Source organism: Aphidius gifuensis, linkage group LG4 (assembly GCF_014905175.1).
Source record: "Aphidius gifuensis isolate YNYX2018 linkage group LG4, ASM1490517v1, whole genome shotgun sequence".
Classification (NCBI taxonomy): Eukaryota; Metazoa; Arthropoda; class Insecta; order Hymenoptera; family Braconidae; genus Aphidius; species Aphidius gifuensis.
The window spans coordinates 22,358,079-22,379,357 of NC_057791.1; the positions used below are offsets into that span (position 1 = coordinate 22,358,079).

General features: G+C 22.6%; 2 protein-coding genes across 2 annotated transcripts; both read left to right on the forward strand.

Annotated features, from left to right (window-relative positions):
* The first annotated feature begins 798 nt into the window (after positions 1-798).
* Positions 799-11,026, forward strand: LOC122855708 (lateral signaling target protein 2 homolog). Its single transcript, XM_044157263.1, has 6 exons — positions 799-1,440; positions 6,491-6,913; positions 6,984-7,328; positions 7,394-9,858; positions 9,950-10,260; positions 10,352-11,026. Exons 1-6 carry the CDS (start codon positions 1,405-1,407, stop codon positions 10,627-10,629), a joined length of 3,858 nt encoding a protein of 1,285 aa, XP_044013198.1. The 5' UTR covers positions 799-1,404; the 3' UTR covers positions 10,630-11,026.
* Positions 11,027-12,799: 1,773 nt separating this feature from the next.
* LOC122855709 (cilia- and flagella-associated protein 58-like) lies at positions 12,800-20,002 on the forward strand. Its single transcript, XM_044157264.1, has 11 exons — positions 12,800-13,172; positions 14,451-14,534; positions 14,902-15,030; positions 15,171-15,406; positions 15,978-16,254; positions 16,530-16,762; positions 16,861-17,272; positions 18,238-18,508; positions 18,668-19,182; positions 19,314-19,538; positions 19,716-20,002. Exons 1-11 carry the CDS (start codon positions 13,140-13,142, stop codon positions 19,998-20,000), a joined length of 2,700 nt encoding a protein of 899 aa, XP_044013199.1. The 5' UTR covers positions 12,800-13,139; the 3' UTR covers positions 20,001-20,002.
* The last annotated feature ends 1,277 nt before the right edge of the window (positions 20,003-21,279 follow it).

The window sequence follows — 21,279 nt, forward strand, 5'->3', positions numbered from 1 at the left end:
TTTAAATCTCACACTTCTTCGAAAATTACATCCTAATTATTATCATTATTCCATCAAGATATAATTATCAAAAACAATACAAGCCCTCATGACAAAAAGTCACGTACTTGATTCCAAAATTTCACATCACAAAATTACTCACATCATTGTCATTCTCTATACTCAATCAAATTCACAATACAACTAATTAATTAAATTAATTATTTAATTAATCATTATTAAAAAAATTTAAATACATATAATTTAAACTTTTTTTTTATAAAAAAATTACTTAAAAAATATCAAAAACAACTAAAAATAAAATACAATAAAATCACTAATAAAAAATAAAATATATAAAATAAAAATACTTTAATAAATACCAATCAAAATAAATAACATTTAAAATTTACTTATTTTTTTTTTCTCATCAACTTGAGTGGTTTTTTGAAATAAAAATACTATTAAAATAATCAAATGACTATTTTAAATTTGCATATTTTTAATTATCGATATTGAAAATTAAATAGACACTAATAATCACTATTTATATTTAATTAAATAAAATGATAAAAATAACAATTTAAGTATAATTAAAAAAAAAAAACAAATTAAAAAAATTAAAAAGTACATTTTTTTTTTAAAATATTTTTTAGTGTCGATAATAAAGGTGTTGATTTATCAACCGAGTAAATTTGTCAAGTACAAAATATTGATAAGAGAGGCATTTAAATCAAAATAAAAAAAATAAAAATAATATATTTATCAACGCATGCGTAAAATGTAAACGCAAGCGCCTTTGTGATTTTATTATTTCTGATCTGTCATTTTATAAAATTTTCCCCACTATTTTTTTTTAATATCAAAAATGATATCAAACTGTGAGTTAGCCTCACGACTGCTGTCGGTTATCCTCTAAAAGTCTAAAACATGCAATAAATTGAAAAAAAAAAGCAGAAGTACTGGTTGGCCATAAGTGAAGTGTTTATTTTATTTTTATTTTCATTATAATTTTTTAAATAATAGGATAAAGTTTGTAGCAAGTGTAACATATTTAAAATTAAAGCACAATTTGACGTGTGTCACAAATTAATCATCAGTGTTGTTTATTAAATTTTAATTTACATATTAATACGTATGAACAATACAGTTATTAATATTATTTAATGAATAATAATAATATTGTAAATTAAATTGTGTGTGTGGTATTAATGCCAAAGCATTTGTGTTCCGACGTCGGGCGTCGGTATGACGCAAGTGCGAGAAGGTGCGCGAAAGGCGCAGTGATCTGTGCGGAAACAAGTACGACATAAAATTATATATTTTTATTTTTTATTTTTTTTTTTAAGTTTTTTATTTTTGTCATTATTGTTATTTAAATAAACGTCATTGTGTGTTGTGTTTGTGTATGTGGGTTTAAATACAATGGAGTCCATCAGAAAATGGTTTTACAGGCCAAAGGTGAGCAAAAAAAAAACAAAAAAATATAAATTGTTTAATTATTTTTATTAATAATCAAGTGTTAATTTATTATTAATTATATTATAATTTAATTATTATTTATGGTAATTTTATCAAGATTATTAATTTTATAATGTCAAAAATGTATTATCAAAATAAAATAAGTCTGGCCTCTTTTTTGTGATGAGAGTTTCCATTTTCTCTTTACTCATTTTTTTTTTTTTTTTTACAATTATATTTTTTGCTGTCCTCTTTTGTCTTGTAACTGATGGTTTTTAAAAATATTATTATTTTAGTTAAGTTAGGTATTGTTATAATTATTATTGAATAAAGTTTTTGATATAATTTTTTTTTGTTTTTATTATTTAAATATTTAATTTTAATGATAAAAAATTTAATACGAGTCTGCGCTTTGCCCACCTGTTTGTTCGAATGATAAATAGAACATATTGTGTATTATAATTAAATATATATATTTACGCATCTATAATCACAATAAGCTTGAAAAAATAAAAATAATATATAAAATTAAAAAAGAAAACATTGAATACGTTTTGATTGTTTGTGAAAGTTGGAGGAGAGTCAGTCAGTGTGGTAAACGAAGCACGGTATTAAAAAAAAAAAATAACAAAAAAAATAAAATAAAAATACATGAATTGTGTAAATTAAATATAATTGTTATTACTGTCAATTGACAATTACATTATCATCCTTATTTTTCTTACACTCTTAAATATTTCAAAATATTTTTCAAAATAAAAAAATGTGTTTATTATTTTTTTTTTCTTTGCACCATGAAAATAATAAATCTTCTTAATTTGACCTTCATTATCAGCAATAAAATAATATAAAATTTAAACAAAAAATAATCAATATTTATTTATAAAAAATGTAAATATCTAAATATTTATTTTTCTTATCACTTGATACATGTACAATCAAATAAAAAAAACAAACAAACAAAAAATAAAAAATGTACCTTTTTTTTTTTTTATCAAATTAATTTTATTTAATTTAAAAAATAATTAATTTTTTATATTTTTAGTGTTATTATTTTGTGTATGTGTGTGTATTAATTGAAAGTATATTTTGTGTGGGTGTACAGATGTTTTTTTCAGGATAATAAAATTCTTTAGCCAGGTAAAAATGAGCTCCCAGGTAGAATAAACAAATCCATGTCAAGCTGCAACGTATTTTTTTCAGTCTCTTCCTTATTTTTTTTTTTTTTTTACATTCAAATATTGTTGTTATTATTATGTTGCAAAGTGTGTATGTGTGATGATGTATTGTCAATGAAAAACGACATGAGGGAGTATCAATAAAGAAAGAAAAAAAATCTTAAATTATTGTTGTATTTTTTTTTTTTTGTAATTTAATTTGAAACCAGAGGCGTATTGCTAGACGAGAGGTCTAGGCAAACACGCGTGGAGTTATTTGATGTCAGTGCCAGATTGAAAAATATATATAAAAAATATAATACAATCGGTTAGCAAATACACCCGCACGTCATTCTAAAAAATAAATAATAAAAAAAAAAAAAACGAAATACATCTGTTTAAATTGAATTTAATAGAGAAAAAAAAGCTCAATTTTGTTTTCTTGATATTTACTAGAAAAATTTATTTATACTGTTAATTGTTGATATTTTAAATTTGTATTATTATTAACAATTGAATAATGGCTATTATTAGTTAATAAAAATTTTATTTTATGTTAAAAGTATGGAAATTTAATGGAATATAGAAAATAGAGGAAAAATGATAAATTTTTTTGTTTTTTTTTAAATAGAAATATTCATAGTTGAAATGAATTGAAGATTAATATTCAAATTGAAAAATAAATAATACTTAAATGCACACCAGCAGAGAACAAAACAATTTTAATTTATCAAGCTTGTTCCCCTTTCATCGGGGTCAATAGCGTAAATTTATGACAGATCGATAAAATGTCATTTAGATCAAGTCTAAGAATTTCCCAATTGCTTGTATATTAAGTACAATAATCATTTCAATTTAATACTAATAATGACGACAATCTATATTAAAATCATAAATATATATTTTTATTTATATATACACTTAATTTTATTTTTTATTTCGTTATTTTTGTATCTTATTTCGCTACTGGCGCCAATTTTTATACTTTCCAATTTAAATATATATGTGTACTTTGTTTTTTTAGTATTTGATGATTATATATATATAGACTTTATATTCATTATCATGTACTTTTTTGTTATTTTTACTTTTTTTTTTTATATTTATATTTTTTTTTTTAAATTATTGTCCGGGGAAAGCCGTCTCATCGCGCCCAACTCTACGTGACGAACCGAAAGTAAAAGTGCGTACAAAACACGAGGACGTTTGCGCCATGGCCTCGTCTAAACTATATGCTTACTATTTTCCTAATATTTTTATTTTTAATACAACTCTTTTATATTATCTTAAAATAGTTTTTATAAAAATATTTATACAAAAATAGACACATAGTAACAAATTAAATGTGTTGAGATTTTTAAAAAATTTACAAATTATTGTTACAATTATTTGTAATGGAAATATACAAAAAAATAAGATAAAATTTGTTTATATGTATTGTAAATTATTTTTATCGTTGATTATTATGAGGAAATAATATTATTTATATTGCAATGCTTATAGAAATATTATTGAAATATTAAAATATTGAGATAAGGAAAAAGGCCGAGTTTTTTCTAGACGACACATTTGCACTGTGGTTCATGGAAAATTCGAGGGGATGATAAAAAAAAAAAAAAAATCAAGGAGAGGGTAGATCACAATTGTCTGATGAGTCATATTTTCATATTGATCATACCAATTTTATTATAAACAATAATTTTTTATCCTTATTTATAAAAATGATTTTTTGTTAATTTTATTTTTTAAAGTGTGTCATTTGTAAAAAAATATAATAAATATTTCCGGATAATAAAAAAAATTTATTCCAATCATTAATCACTAGTTTAAAATGGACATGTGTTTAACTGCAATGTCAATGATTTTTATGATTATTATTTAAATCGCTATTTGATCTTGAGATATTGAAAAAAAAAAAAAAAAAATTTACACAAATTAATTTTGCACTCACTTTCTAGTGTTTTATTAATGACCATAAATAAATAAATTTAAAAAAATTAAATATATTAAAATAATAATAAATAAGTTTTAATAAATTATATTTTTTTTAATTAAATATCATATAAATAAATTTCTATTTTACACTTGAGAATAAAAATAGAAAAAAAAAAAAATTTATAAAATTAAATATAAAACTAATAATAAATAAAAAATTGATAATTTAATTTTATAAATTTATTTTTATAAATGATATACGAGGAAAAAGAAAAAAAAAAAAAGAAAATAGATGAAAAATTAAATACCACGAGTAGATATATTTAAAAAAAAAAAAAATAATAATGAAAATAATTATTGATAAGACTCGATAATACGACTTATAATCTGTTGTCATATGAAGGTTAAATTTAAATGAAAAAAAAAAGTATTATTAATGATTCTTTTTCTTTAAATAATATTCAATAATTTATCGAACACAAAAATATATATTTGAATAAAACACCTGTGCTCGATTCGCTTAGTTTGACCTGACCATTAAAAAAACTCTGATTATACGTATTACGAGACCTTGGTCAATCGTTTCAATGATTGTATCCTTGAAAAAAAAAATCATAAGGATGAAAAAAAATATAAAAATATTATAAATAAATAATGTTCGATGAGAAAGGTACAAATTTGTAACGTTTATAAATGGCCATCATGAATACATATTGCCTAACGGATATTGTCAAAGTTTCAAAATCGATTTATTTAAAAATATCAATTTAAAATTTTTTAATTTTTTTTTTTTTTTTTAATAAACTATTTTAGCTACTTGAAATCTTGATAATTATTCATTTATAATTTTTTTTTCTTTCATTTTTTTACAGTACTATTTATGATTTTTTTCCATAAAATAATAACTTTTTTTAATTTACTAAACTATTTTTTTTTTTTAACTTTAAAGACGTTTTAATTTGTTTTGAATATTGTCATTGGTTATTTATTGATATTTCATTATCAAACGTCGTATTATTTAGTTGATAATATATTTTTTTAAAAAAGCAACAACTGATAATGTAAAGAAATAAAAAAAAAATTAAAAGAAGCTTTTTTTGTTTAATGTATTTTTAGACTTTAGTATTGATTAAAAAATAAATTAATTAATAATCTTGTTTTGAGGTTTATCTATAAAAGTAATGTAATCAGATCCAAATGCATTGTTTATACATATGGCTTGTTAATGCAAAAACATATATCGTATAACTAAGTCAACAGTAGAAGAACAAATATAAAATAAAAAAAATCCTCAATGATATATAAATTTTATAGATAAAAAATGTTTATTTAAAAATTCAGTATAATAAAAAAAAAAACAAAGAGTGATTTTATCAAAGAGAGAATAATGTATTTTAAATATATTAAGAAAAAATATAATCAAAGTAATACGAGACAGCAGGTTGTGGTAGTAACCTCAATATAAATTGCAATATCGAGGTTTATAGACTCAACTTTTACTTGTAATAAAATTTATGTCTAGAATAACAGAAACATTATAAAATATATATCAACCAAAAATAATATAATAATAGAAAATATATCTCAACAAAGATAAAATATATATAAAACTAGTAAAAATTAATTTATAAAAATTAAAAAATTATTTACAAATTTAAATAATTGTTATTCAAGTGATGATGAAATAGCTTAAATGATAAAATAAGTAGACAGAATAAATAAGATAAAGAAAAAATATTCTTGCAAAATAATTGGCAAGACCAAACAAATGTAATTTTTTTTTTTAAATTCAACAAAGCTTCTTTTTGAATTATAATAATACTCATTGTTTGTATAATACTTAATACAAAGTAAATATTTAAATGACTATAATTAAAAATACTAAAAAAAACTAAATATTTCAAGATTTATCTTGATAATAATAATAATTTTAAATTATTTATTTATTATGATTTCAGAGAGATGATACAAGTTTATTGGCTCAATTTTTTTATGCAAATGAAGCATTAACAGCAGTTGCATGTGAACTGGATTCATTTGATGGACGTCAAGAGCCAGAACGTTGTACAACACTTGTTAATCAACTTCGTCATTGTCAAGATAAAGTATTGACAATATGTAATCAAATAATGGATGAATTAATACCAGATAGTCGAGCAAATCGTGATTTTAGAGTTAAATTTCCTGATGATGTTATGCAAGAAAATTTAGCTGGACAATTATGGTTTGGTGCTGAATGTCTTGCTGCTGGTTCATCAATAATGAATCGTGAAGTTGAAAGTTCAGCAATGAGACCACTTGCTAAAGCACTTACAAAATCACTTGAAATTGTTAGAAATTTATTGAGAGAACATGCACTCAAAGGTCACATGAATCTCAAGGTAATTTATACATTTATAATTATTATTATTATAAAAGTTTTTTTCTAATATAAAAATATTATTATTACAGGCACAAAATCCATTAGAACCATCATTGGAAAAATTAATTGAATCATTAAAAATATTTGATCGTTTATTTGCTGATTTTGAATTATGTTATGTTGCTGCAATGGTACCAGTTAAATCAACTAAAGAATATGAACAACAAGAACTTGTTTGTGTATTATTTTCTGAAACATTACAACGTGCACTTGAACGTGGTTTATTAAATCAAGCTGATGTTGATAATTATGAACCAGCACTTATGTTTACCATTCCAAGACTTGCTATTGTATCGGGTCTTCTTGCATCACCTGGTGGTCCACTTTGTTTAAATTCACCTGATACAATTAGTGAAATGTTTAGACCATTTAGAGTAAGTTTTAATTTATAATAGTTACATATTTTATTTATTAATTTAATTGTTATTTTTCCTTACAGAATCTTTTATTAAAAATACGTGAATTATTATGGACATTAAATAATCGTGAATTATATATGCTTGAAAAATTATTATGTTCAAATGAAGAACCAACAGCACCAATATCACAAACAAATAAAAATTCATGTCAACAAGATCTTGAAGAATTTGTTCATAATTTTTATACTGATTATCCATCTTGTAAAGATTTTATTGTTGATTTTTACACTGTTACTAAAAATACTGGTACAAATATGGATGAAACAGCAAATGATGCTGTTGAAACAATTGATCAAGATAATCATGAAAAAATTGAATATTTAATTGAAAGAAAATTACAACCAGAAAGAGATAAAAATAAACGTATTAAAAAACAAAAAATTACAAAAAATGATAATATTAATAATATTTGTGTTAATGAAATATCATCAAATTCAAATGATAATAATAATCATCAAGTATTGGGTATATTTGAAGAAAATAATAGACATGATAATAGTGAACAGAGTGAGCTTAATTGTCAAAGAATTGTTGATACAATAATTAATCATAATGATAATAGTAATAATAATAATAATAATACAATAGTAATTAATGAATGTCCTAGTAGTAGTAGTAGTAGTGGTAGTAGTAATGGTGGTGATAGTGGTAGTAATAATGGTGGTGTAGGTGTTAGTGTTAGTGATACTCATCAAAATAATAATAGTACACGTAGAAATGATAATTTTTTAAGTTCTGATATATCACAAATACTTGGTACAACAGAAAATATTGAAATACCACAAACTCAATATTTATTAAATCAAGTATCACATGAAAATAATGTTACTGGTGAAACAATAAATATTGAAAATTCACTGCCTGATATGGATTCACGTAAATTAATATCTGAAGCAAATAAAACATTGTCAAATTTATTACTTGAAGGTGAATGTCAAAATGAAATATCTGAACAAACTGATTCTGGTATTTGTACTGTAATATCATCAGAAAATACAAGTTTATATGATAAAAGTCCAGAAGAAAAAAAAACATTTACAAATATTATTAATAATAATGTTGATAATGATAATGATAATAATGATTTTGATGAAACACCATCGTCATCTTCATCAACATCATCATCTTCATCTTCATCTTCGTCTTCATCATCATCTGGTAATATTTATAATAAAAAAAATGATTGTGAAATAAATAATGATAATTGTGATGTTGAAAGTATTAAAAATAATGAGCTAGATAATAACCAAATTGATAATAATAATACAAATCAAAATAATAATTTTGATAGTATTGAAACATCAAAAAATATTGATTGTATATCATCAAATTTTAATGGGACCAATGAAGAATTTGTTGGTATTGCATATGGTAATGGACAAATATCAGTATGTGATTCAAATCCATCAACATTTCAAATAAATTATTCTGAAAATTGGGAAAATTTAAATATAAATATTGATAATAAAAATGATACTGCTAAAGAATTTTGGAATGATATAAAATGTAAAAATCATCCATCAACATCACATGATATTAATAAAATAAATAATTATACACAAGAAAGAATATCATCACGTAGATTAAAAGATACAAAAGGTAGTGGTAGTGGTAGTGGTAGTAAAAAAAGACATCATCAACGTAAATTTGATAGAAAAATTGGTAAAAGAAATTATGATGATACACATAGAAGTTTATCATGTAATGTTAGAACATTAAGATTAGCACAAAGTACTGAAAGTTCAAGATCAAATTCAACAGATCGTTGTTTAAGATTATCAACATTTGGTGCTAGTTTACATCCAAGTCAAAATACAAGACAAATGCCTAATTTTGGTAGTCATAGTCCACAAAGAAGTCCACGTTTATGTCATTTTGAACCACGTAATGATAATTATACAATGAGAAATTATAATTTTGGTCATAGAAATCATACAAATTCATCATCACCACAAAATCGTAAATTACTAGATCATAGACGTTCAAGATCTGAACAAATTGCTAAAATGCGTAAACGTGATATTATTGATAAAAAAGAAAATAAAACTAAAAATATTAATATTGATAAAAGAAAAAAAATTAATAATAATGATATTGATAAACATGATAAGCTACCAAATGATGGACTTGGACCAAGAACAGATAAAAGTGGATTATCATTAGAATCACCAACATCTGATAATATTGATACAACAATTGAACATCATCATCATCCTCATCATCATCATAATCATGACGATACAATAAGACAAAGAAAAATTGGTAATCTTGTTAATCCAAATGTTATTGCTAGAGCAACAGCACCAGTACTTGAATTAGCACTTAATCGACATGACATACCATCAAGTTCAAGTTGTTCAAGTTGTTGTGACTCAAGTTCTGAGACAAGTGAATTTCAAAGTGATTGTCAGGATGATGAAGAAATTGCACTTGCAATGCAAGCTGCTGAAATTGCAAATAGAAATCAAGTTAGAGCTAAATTTCGGTAAATATAAATTTTTTATTTTTTCATTTCTAATAACATTATTATAAATTTAATAAATAAATATTTATGTATTTTTTTTCTTTAATTTTAGATCATCTGAAGATCTTGTTCATAGATTATTTGTTTGTATTGCTGGAGTTGCTGATCAATTACAAACAAATTTTGCATCTGATTTACGAAATATTTTAAAATGTGTTTTTCTTATGAATAGCACAGAAATTGAAGCTAATGAAGAACAATTATTATCCAATGAATCAAGTCCAACAGATGTTATTGAAAACACAGAAATACCAGAAAGAAATAACACCAATAATAACAATAATAATAATATTGAAAGACAAAATTCATTGGGAGAAGATGAAGAGGATGAACTTGAAGATACAATGTCAAATAATGAAAGAAGTAAGAATAGATTAATTGTTAAAATTAAAAAAATGTATTATAGGTATATTTTGTTTATTTATTTATTAACGAATTTGTGTATTATTATTAGCTTCACCAGTGACTGAATGCGGTGAAGAATGTGTCGAGAGAGCACCCGCATGGATACCTGACAATGACGCACCAAGATGTATGGCATGTCATGCTGGTTTTACTGTTGTTAGACGCAGACATCACTGCAGAAATTGTGGAAAAGTATTTTGTGGTAGATGCAGTAGTAATAATGTTCCATTACCACGTTATGGACATACTAAACCTGTAAGAGTTTGCAACAGGTGTTTTCTATATCAAGTTACACCATTTACAGTATCACAAGTGACAACAAGTTGAACATCTCTATTTTCACTTACAAACTAAATATTTACCAAAAAACAAACAAATAATAAAAAAGCAACAAAGTGTCGTTGACGATTGTTTGATTAGACTTTTATTTTTTTTTATTTATTTATATTTCAATATTATATAAACAAAAAAACAAATTATAAACTTTAATTCTTGAAAAAAACAAAAAATGGCAAAGAAAAAAAAATTATTAAAAGTACATACAAGTTTTATGAAAATAAAATTAAAATAAGCATCACAAACTGCCTATACCGGATTGAATCAACCGGGTGAATGATGATGAAAAAAATATTCAACAAGATTTTAAAGAATTTCGAATTTTTCATGATAAATAAATGCATAATGAGTGTATTTTTTTTGTGCCAAATTCAGGAGACAATAAGCCTCTTCTGTCCAAACCAAATAAAAAAATAATAATATAATTTTGATGATTATTGTTAATTAAATTTCTATATTGGAAGTAGACAATCTGGCAATTGTGATTGTTTAGAATGTTATAATAATTCTGGATAAATAATTTTGACCAATTTCATTTGCTAAATTTTCATTTATTTTTTAACTATTTCGCTGTGAAATGGAATAAATATTTATACAATTGATTTGATCAATTGATATTTAAAAATTTTCGTTACGTACTGTCAATTTATTGTTATTATTATTACATTTATTTAAACGAAAAAACAAAGTTGATTTTATTTGATATTTGATACGAGTATTTACGATACTTGATAGAGTTTTTTTTTAAATTCACTGTGACACTTTATATTTTAAATAAAAATAGAAAAATAAATAAATTACACGTGTTGAATGACAAAGTCTGATGCAAGTGGTTTAAAAATTAAATTTTAATTAAAAATGAATACAATTATTATTACAATATTGATTAATGTCTAAAATTGTATTTTTCTCTTTGAAAATTAAACTGTTGACGTAGAGATGTAAAAAAATAAAAACGAATAACAATTGTAACGTCGCTTTAATTCCACTTGTCAATGTTCGATTTTTTAATTATTATTATTGCTCATTTAACGAGCTAATCATTCCCAATTTTTATGAATATAATTATAGATATTAAAAATATATCCAATTAAATTTTATTAAAATTTGAAAAAATAATAAAATCATTAAAAATTTTCAATGGATAAATATCACGTAATAAAAAATAATAATAAAAATAATATAAGACAAATGTAAAATTATTTTTTATCTAATCGAAATGCTGAATTATCATAATTATCATCAAATGATTACGATTAATATTTGGCTGATAAAATATTTTTAGTGTTAATATTTTTCCTTGTGTGCCTACAATTTTGTTTCTATAGAAATCTGTAAAATTATAAACAGGGAAAAATATTAAAAGTGTTTTCTTTTTTTTTCTTTTGTTTTATTATTGTTTTTATGTTTTGTAAGATAAAAAAAATATGGCAACATAATTATTTTTATATTGTTTGTCCTGGCAATACAAATTTGTTTGGTCATTTTTACAAAACTTAGCTTAGAAAAAATAAAAAATAAAAAATGTGTGCAATTATTATTACCGCATAAAAATCGAGTAAAATATCACAATATAATTTTTAATAATTAAAATAATATAATAATTACTCGAAATATTAAAATAATTCTATCTGTACAAAAAAAAAATTAGCGGACAATTGTAATATAATCGACACCTCGATATAAAACTTTAAATCAATACGAGATTTTTTTTTTTAGTTTTCTAGTTAATAGCCACAATAAATAAATAAAAAAATCACACACAAATAAATATATAAATTATAATTAAATAAATGTAAAAAAAAATAATAGAACTTGTGATTAATGGGCAATGTAATAAAGCAAAAAATATAAAAAAAAAATCAGTTTGCCCCTAAAAAAATCTGCGCTGATTAAAAAAAAGAAAAAAAAAATACCATGTCACAGGTTTATCGATAAACCATATTTTTTTTTTTTTGTGTAAATTGGTTTATGACTTAAAAAAATATAAATGTAAATAAAAAAAAATAAAAAATTTGTTATTTCAAAATATAAAAGACAAAAAAAAAAAAAAAATTGTGAAAACTAAAAAACGTAGTGTTATTTAATTAAAAAATTTAATTAATGATTTTTGAAATTTTATTTACAGATTTGTGTTCTTTACAAGTTGAAAATTTTATGAATATTTTATTGATTGAGGTGAGAGGTGTAAGGTTGAAATTCCTTTATCGTCATGGTGACTTGTAAACAATTGGCTAGATAAATAAGAAGATATATGAAAACCAAAGTTTCATAGCATTATTAACGAGCTACATTGTTATAAATTATAATAAACAAAACTTGATATAAAAATACATTTATTTATCTAAAAATATAGTCATTGTGATAGTAATAATTGAGTAGTGTCATCAGGTCAACAGTATCAAAACAAGTTACAAGTTACAAGTGTTATATCAGTTGACAAGTTGATGATAGTTTGGTGACTAAAGGCTTGAGAGTAAATTCAAAGGAAGGACGTAATCATGGAAATGGAAATGAATGCTGAAATGGAAAGGGTGGGTCGAACAGATGTTACCTCAAGTTTTGTCATTTTATTTTTATCTCATTCCTCTTTTTTTTTTTTTTAGTCTCTTTTTATTTATTCTATTTCCGAAAAATGTAAATGAAATACTGTCAATCAGAATGTCCAGAAATTCTCTTTTTTTTTAGTATTTTATTTTATCAAATTAAAAAATTCCTCTTTGATATATAAAATAACAAAAAAAAAAAACGACAATATCATGTGATATTTCAAACACATAAAACACAATATTAGCGTTATAGATTTTTTTTTTTTTTAAATTTATTTTTGTTTAATAAAAAAAAGGAAAAAAAAAATTTAACGTTTGAATGGACGTGATATATCAAGAACGAGAATTGCTAAAAAAAAGTTTAAAAAAAAAAAAAAGAAATTAACACTCAATTTTCATATTTTATTTTACGCTTATGTGAATTCATTTTTCTCACTATATATCACACGAATGTAGCTTGTTATTTCACTAGGATTGTAGAAAAGTGTTTAAAAAAAAAGAAATTATTGTTCATCACCGGAAGAAAAAATGAATAAAGAAAAAGCAAATAAAATGAAAATAAAAAAAAGTAAAATGAAATTCTACAAACGAGCTTTTGTCTGATAGCCGTAAATGTTTATACTTTTGTGACACATTTTACTGGCTTGTATCACATTTTTTTATATATTTTTTCTGTGGGTGTTGTAAGCAAACAACATGCGGAAACTAGCGTGTCTATATTTTTCTAACGTCCGACAGATAAAAAAATAAAAAATTATATATATTTAAAAAAATAGTAAAGTACCCCTGGGGCAAATTTATACAACTATTTTTAGGAATTACCGGACGTTAAACATCTTGCAATTTTATTATTGCTAAAAGATAGACAACTGGGGCAAAAAAAAAATAGAAAATATTGAAAAAATATTATAAATAAAATTAAGCTGAGATCAAAAAAGAAAATAAAATCGAAATATTTAATTTAATCATTCATTTGTCGATTGTTTTTTATTAAATTGGTTGGAGCTTTGTGTCTGGTTTTGTGACATATTGACATGTCATATTTGTAATTTCAATCAAACATCACATGCAACTTGGATCGAAATAACTGGAAAAATGACTGATCAAAAAATTCATCATAATGTCAGGATAATTATTCAATATTTTAATTTAATATTTATCAATATCTGTCATTTACAATTAACAAAATAATATACATAAATAAAATATGTTTTTAATGTATTATAAAATGAATATTGAAAATTTATTAAATTTTTTTTTCAGGATGATAGTGACAGTGGTGAACCATCAGCTGTTGGAAGCTCAGCCGGCAGTATATTTTGTTCACTCGAAAAAGATTACGCTCGAGTAAGTGATTATTAAATTTATTTGTTTGAAATTTTATTTTTAATATTTAAAAAAAAATACAATGGTAACAACTGTGTTGGTAATTTTGTACAATTTTATATTACAAAATTGTTTGTCAAATATTAATAAAAGTATTTTATTTTTTCATTATGAAACTTGTTTAATATAAAAAAATAATAACAATAGAAATATGATCTTGGTAAAATAATAACCGCGTTATTAAAATGTAACGAAAGGAATTTTTTTTTTCTTCTTTTTTATTAAGCAGCTTTTGAAGAGTGAACAGTTATTTCCCTTGTGGTGTGTTTAAATATATATTTGTTTTTTTTTTGGTAAATTTATGAAGATGAATTGAATGGTGTTACAGATCCTGGATGAAATGAAGACAAACGAGGCATTGTCAAGTTTTGAAGCTGAGTATACTAGATTATTTGAAATGCTATACAAATGTCGTCGAGATGAGGAAAATATGATGGAAGGATTTCGTCAACTTCAAGTAAAATTATTTAACTACTAATTGGCTAAAAGAAAAAAAAATAAAATTTCATTACTATTTTTATTTTATTTGCAATTTTTTTTTGTTTCATTTAATTTGTAATATATTTTATAAAAATTGAAAATTGATTTTTCATTTAGGACTCTGTAATAGATAAAACCAGTCAAATTTACGAGCTTAAAAAAAAAATAGAGAGCCAAGGTAATGAAATGTCAAAACTCAAAGATGAAATTGTTGGTGCATTAAAACTTGCTGATGCTGCTCATACACGCGAACAAAATTCACAAGAAATTATTGAAAATTTAAGGCTATCAATTTTTAAATTAAATCATGAAATTGAACAAAGAAATCGTCAACTTGCACTTGATGAAAAAAAGTAATAATAATTTTAATTGAAATATAAATTAAGAAACAATTAATAACTTATTAAAAACATTAACAGTATATTTAATTTTCATAAATTTAAGTATTTTAAATATAGCCACTGAACTTGTCTCGTAAACTCACAATATAAATAAGTTAAATAACTTTTAAATTTATCTTCAAGAAGTTGAGCCAGTAAATTCAACTTTTGATAATAAAATTTTAAAAATAAAAATATATTAAAAAATTGAAATCACAAGGGAAATAATTGTGATGAAATTTTTTTAATTTTCCTTTTGCAATAGTAAAATAAAAAAATCAAGTTTATTAAATTTTAAATATATATATTTGTTTTTCGTAAAAGAATATCAGTAACTAGTTGAAATTTTATAGTAAAAAAAAAAAAATAGAAATATTTTATATCTGGAGTTGAAATTTTAGCTTAATTTATAAAAAATCAAGTCTCATTTGCCCCAGGGTAATAGCCTCTGCATGACCAGGTTAATTGAGTTGACGAGAAAAGTAGATAATAAATTATTAAATAATAATATTATTTTTAATAACAAAAATAAATTAATCTCCAGCAATCGTGATACCAAGCAAAAAGAAAATTATGATAAAGAAAAAGAAAAATTAACAAATGAACTTGAGACAGTGAGACAACGTTTGAAGTGTGTCAATGAATATAATGAAGAACTTGAAAAAAAATTAAACACATCTGAACAACAAATTAATGTTATGCAAGAAAATATTGATGTACAATCAAATGAAATATCAAAAGAACGAATAATACGTGAAAGAATTGAACGAGAATTTCAAGAATTAATGGAAGAATTTAACAATAGAAATATAGAATTACAGGTAATAAAAAAAAATATAATAAAAAAATAATATCTTATTCTTAATTCAACAGCATTATTTAAGAATTTTTAATAATAAAAAATATAAATTTTACAAGTTAAAATTATACTACAAAACAACAATGATAAAAAGCATAAAATAAATTTAAAAATTTACGTTAAATTTTTCTCATTTTGCTTTTAAGCAATTTAAAAAAATAAAAAATACATATTTTTTTGTTTTTTTTTATTATTGTTGTTTTATTTATTTATTTTTGATTGTTTAAATATTTTTAGTCAGCAAATACAACGATCCAAACAGCAACAACAAACTTGACCAAACTGGATAATTCGCTGCGAGAACAAAAAAATACAAACGATAAGCTACGAAAAGAAATGAACAAATTGATGGTTGGTAAAATGAACTTACGAAATGAACTGGACAACGCAAATCGATTGATTGGTGAAATGGAAAAATCTATAAAAGACAAAGAAAAAGACTATAAATTACTGGAGCATGAAATAAGGAGGTCAGTTAATTGAAGTCTTGTTATATTTTAATTTTTGATATTATTATTTAATTATTAATTATATATATTTTGAATAATTTAAAAAATATGGTAAATAGATTGAAAGAGGAAGCCGCAAAATGCAAGGCTGAGAGTACCTGGATGTCGAGTAAGTATGCTAAAATCGATAATGTACGGGTCAAAGTGGAGAAGGACCTGGAGCATGTTAAGCATTCATTGAAGAATGCAGAAATTCAAGTACAAGCATTGAATCGCCAAATTATTGATGAAAAAAAAATTAATGATAATATTATACGTGAAAAAAATGAATTAACAAAACAATTAAAATTACTTAAAGATAATATTAAAAATATGCAACAATTAATTGATTGTAATGAACAAAATAAACGTAAAATACAAATGGATCTTGATCAGGCGCTTAATTTACTTGCTTCAATGACTAAAAAAAATGAGGCACTTGAAAAAGAACGTGAAAAGTTTAACCAAGATATCAAAAACCTCATGCAGCAGGTAATTTTTTATTAATTAATTTATGGGCTTTTTATAAATGCTATACGAGTTTTCATTGCTCTTTTAAAATACAGCACGATTTTATCAACAATTTATTTATTAAATTCAGCTTTTATTTACAAATATTGTTGATATAAATTTACAGCATGCCAATTAATGTATTTTTATATTTTTTTATTTTAAAAACTGACAATTGCTATTTTTTATTTTTACAAATTCTTTTATTTTTTTTTGTAATCGTTGTTTTTTAGTTTACATCGGGATATGCAAATATTGACTGTTGAAACAATGATAAAAATAATAAATAACATCAATTTTTTATTTGATTTAAATTAATTAATAGAACAACAAATATTATTTATTTAATTTTTAAAAACACAACTTTATACGAAAAATAAAAGCTAAATTTTCTTGATTATTTTTTTTTTGGTAATACCTATACTTAGATATTTTTTTTTTCAATTGAAAATCACTAAAAAATTGTGATGTAAATGATGAGCCAGACAATTGATTTATTCCCTTTTGGAAGTTTACTTTGTAATTCAATATTGCAAAATTGATTTCCATTCACCATTCTCCCCAATGTTTTGTACGTCATTCTCTAAATAACCGTATAATGATAAAGGGTGAAAAAGAAAAAAAAAAAAAAAAGAAAATCACTGAAAGAAATAAAAGATATTTAAAAAAGAAAATTAAAAAAAAGGGAATCTATTTGTTAAATTGGTGATTCGTCGAAATCCTTAATGCATTTTGAATGAACATGAACGGGTAATTCAATCTCTCTGGGGGATATCTATTTATTTTTTATTTTTTTTCAACAATTAAAAAGTATAAAATCAGATATTAATTGATAATTTTTATATCAATAAAATAGACGTTTGTAAAAAAATGAAAAAGAAATTTAAAATAAATGTTGAATCATCTTTGGTTAAAAAAGTAAAAATGTTTGTTTGCTTATCATACAGATTGATGACCATGCAAATCAATTAAAATCAAAAGATTATGAATTGATGGATTATAAAAAACAATTATCAGATCTTGATATTAAATTTCTACAACAACAAAATTTATTTGAAGCTGTAAGATCTGAAAAAAATACATACAGTAAAAATTTATCTACCGCCAATGACGACATCCTAGAACAACGTGAGAAAATAAAACTTTTAAATGGACAAATTGAACAGCTAAAAGAAATTATATCAGCCAAAGAATCCAATACTACAAAAGGAGAATTTTGTAAGTACATTTTTCATATAATTTTTCCACTATATACCTTTATAAAAAAAAATTTAAAAAATAAATAAAATAAAATTGAAGTTGTAAAAAAAAATTCAAAGAAATATGATTCAAGTGTGTTCATTTTGTTCTCATGATAATAATGATAATAAAAATCAGTATTGGGAAAAGCTGAAAAAGAAAAAGAATCAGCACGTCTTGAATTGCAATCAGCTAAAAAAGAATTGTTTGATCTTCGACGTGAGTTAGAAAATAATAAAAAAGAAGAAAAAAATTTACGTCAAAATGTTAAAAAATATGAAATGGATATAAATAGATTAGAAAAAGATATTGACATGATATTAAATGAACGTGATATATTGGGTACACAAATTGTTAGAAGAAATGATGAATTATCATTACAATCAATTAAATTAAAAGAACTTTATTCAACATTACGTAATGGTGAAAAAAAATATGCTGAAAAAATTGATGATATTAGACTGTTAAAGCTTGAAATAAAAAAGCTAAATACTGAAAAGCTATTGTTAGATAAAAGTTTAAAAAATAATGGTAATTTAAAAATTGAAGTATTTCATTTGGATCGTGATTTAACAAGAGAACGACTTAAAGTTATTGCTCTAGAAGAAGAAATACAAAACCCCATGAACATTCATCGATGGAGAAAACTTGAGGCAAATTTACTATGATATTATATATTTTTTTTTTTTAATAAAACTTTTATAAAAGAATTTTTTTGTTCTTCAACTTTATGAAATTTTTTTTTACTTTGCTGTTATAATTTTTTGGAGCTTATTTTTTCTAGGGTTCTGATCCTTCTTCATTGGAGTTGATAAAAAAACTTCAATGTTTTCAAAAACGTATAATAAAAATGAACAATGAATTGACATTTAAAGATGAAAAGATAAAACACAGTGAAAAATGTTATTTAGAAATTTTCGAAACAATTATGAAACAACCGAGTCAAGAAATTATTGATAATTTTGAAAAAACTAAAAATACATTACGTGAACGTGAAAATAAAATAAAGGTATTGTAAAAAAATGAAAATTTATAAATTTTTTATACTGTAAGCCTATTGATCCACATTGAATATGATAGTATTTGAAGAATATTCTTAAAAAATTCATATATTCAATTTTTTTTTATTTTTTATTTTATTTTTAGAGTCATTATGATTGTTTTTTTATGATTTTTTTTTTTAAAGGGTATGCTGGGTGAGCTTAACATGTGGGAAAGTCGTGCCAACGAATACAAATATGAACTTGATAATGTTGTCAAAGAACTTCGTGATTTGAAAAACAAGTATTATTTATTAAAAAAAGAAAATAATAAAAATGCCATGAAAAATAATGATGTTAAAAATTTAAATGAAAGTTTTTCATCATTACCACAAGTAACATCAAGTCAAAAAAAATTTTTCGGTGGTGGATTTACTATGACAGTTGCACCTTCAAGAAATTGTTATAGTCTTGAAACAGTTCGTAAATAATATGGATAAATTATCAAAATAATAAAATGATAAATTATTTAAATAAAAAAATATATTTTCATTAATTTTAAATGAGAGAAATGTCTCAACCAGCTGAATTGAAAATAAAAAAAATATTTTGAGATACTGTATTGTAAATAATCGAAATTTTTTTTATTTAATATTTTGTCAGTGGCAGATAGACTTGTGTTCATTTTGACTAATAATATTCCAGTCATGTTCAGTCTACTGTTGAGAATTTCAAATTTACGATAATATATAATTTTCATTTAAAATATATATATTAAAGGCGTGTTTACCCGTCGTATCAACAATCTCAATTCGATTTTTTTTGCATTTGAATCATGTCATACAACTCAATGATGAAAATATAAGTTCGAAAAATATAAAAACACTATTTCAATAAAGTAATAGTTTTAAAATAATTATTTTTTTTGATTAAAAAGTAGAAAAAATTATTTTTAATATAACAAAGTAATAACAGACAAATAATTTATATTAATTTTTTATTTTCAAAATAAAAAACACTATTTTTATGACAAAAATATTCAAATGAGCTTGACAACTGATAACTTTTTACATTTGAAAATAAAAAAAAAAGCTCAATATTTATTAGTTTCAAAGTATATTTAATATTTCACAACATTATTGTGATTTTATTTGTAAAAAAAAAAAACTTTTTCATATCCATAAACATTAATATCAGCCATCAGTAAAGATACTTGAAGGACAAAATATTTCAACCTAAAGCTGCACTATCAGAATGAGCAGAAAAAAAAAAAAAAAACTATACTTATTTACAAAATGACATAACGAAATTAAATAAACTCCATGATGAATCGTCAAGTACAATTATTATAATTATTTATGAATTAATAGATATTTAAAAATTGCATCAATTAAGGTCACTATAATTACTCAAAAATGTAAATAACCGTTGATAAAATTTACAACGTTGTTATTGAGAAAAAAAATCAATAATAAATTAAATTTGATTAATAATTTTATGCAGCTGTTTAATTATTTGATGGGTAAATTATGTAACTATGAAATGATAATTATTTTACTAATAATAATTATTGTTAATTATATTAATTGTATAATTAATTTTAATTATATACCTGCAATATTTATTTTGATTATTTGTTTGTGTGATTCAATATTCCAAAGGGTTTTACAGATGTTAATTTAATTTTGTGAGCTTTTAATATGAACTTCTCTCTCTTTATCTCTTTGAATTATGGTTTCAGACAGTATCATCGTAAACAACATTAGTGTG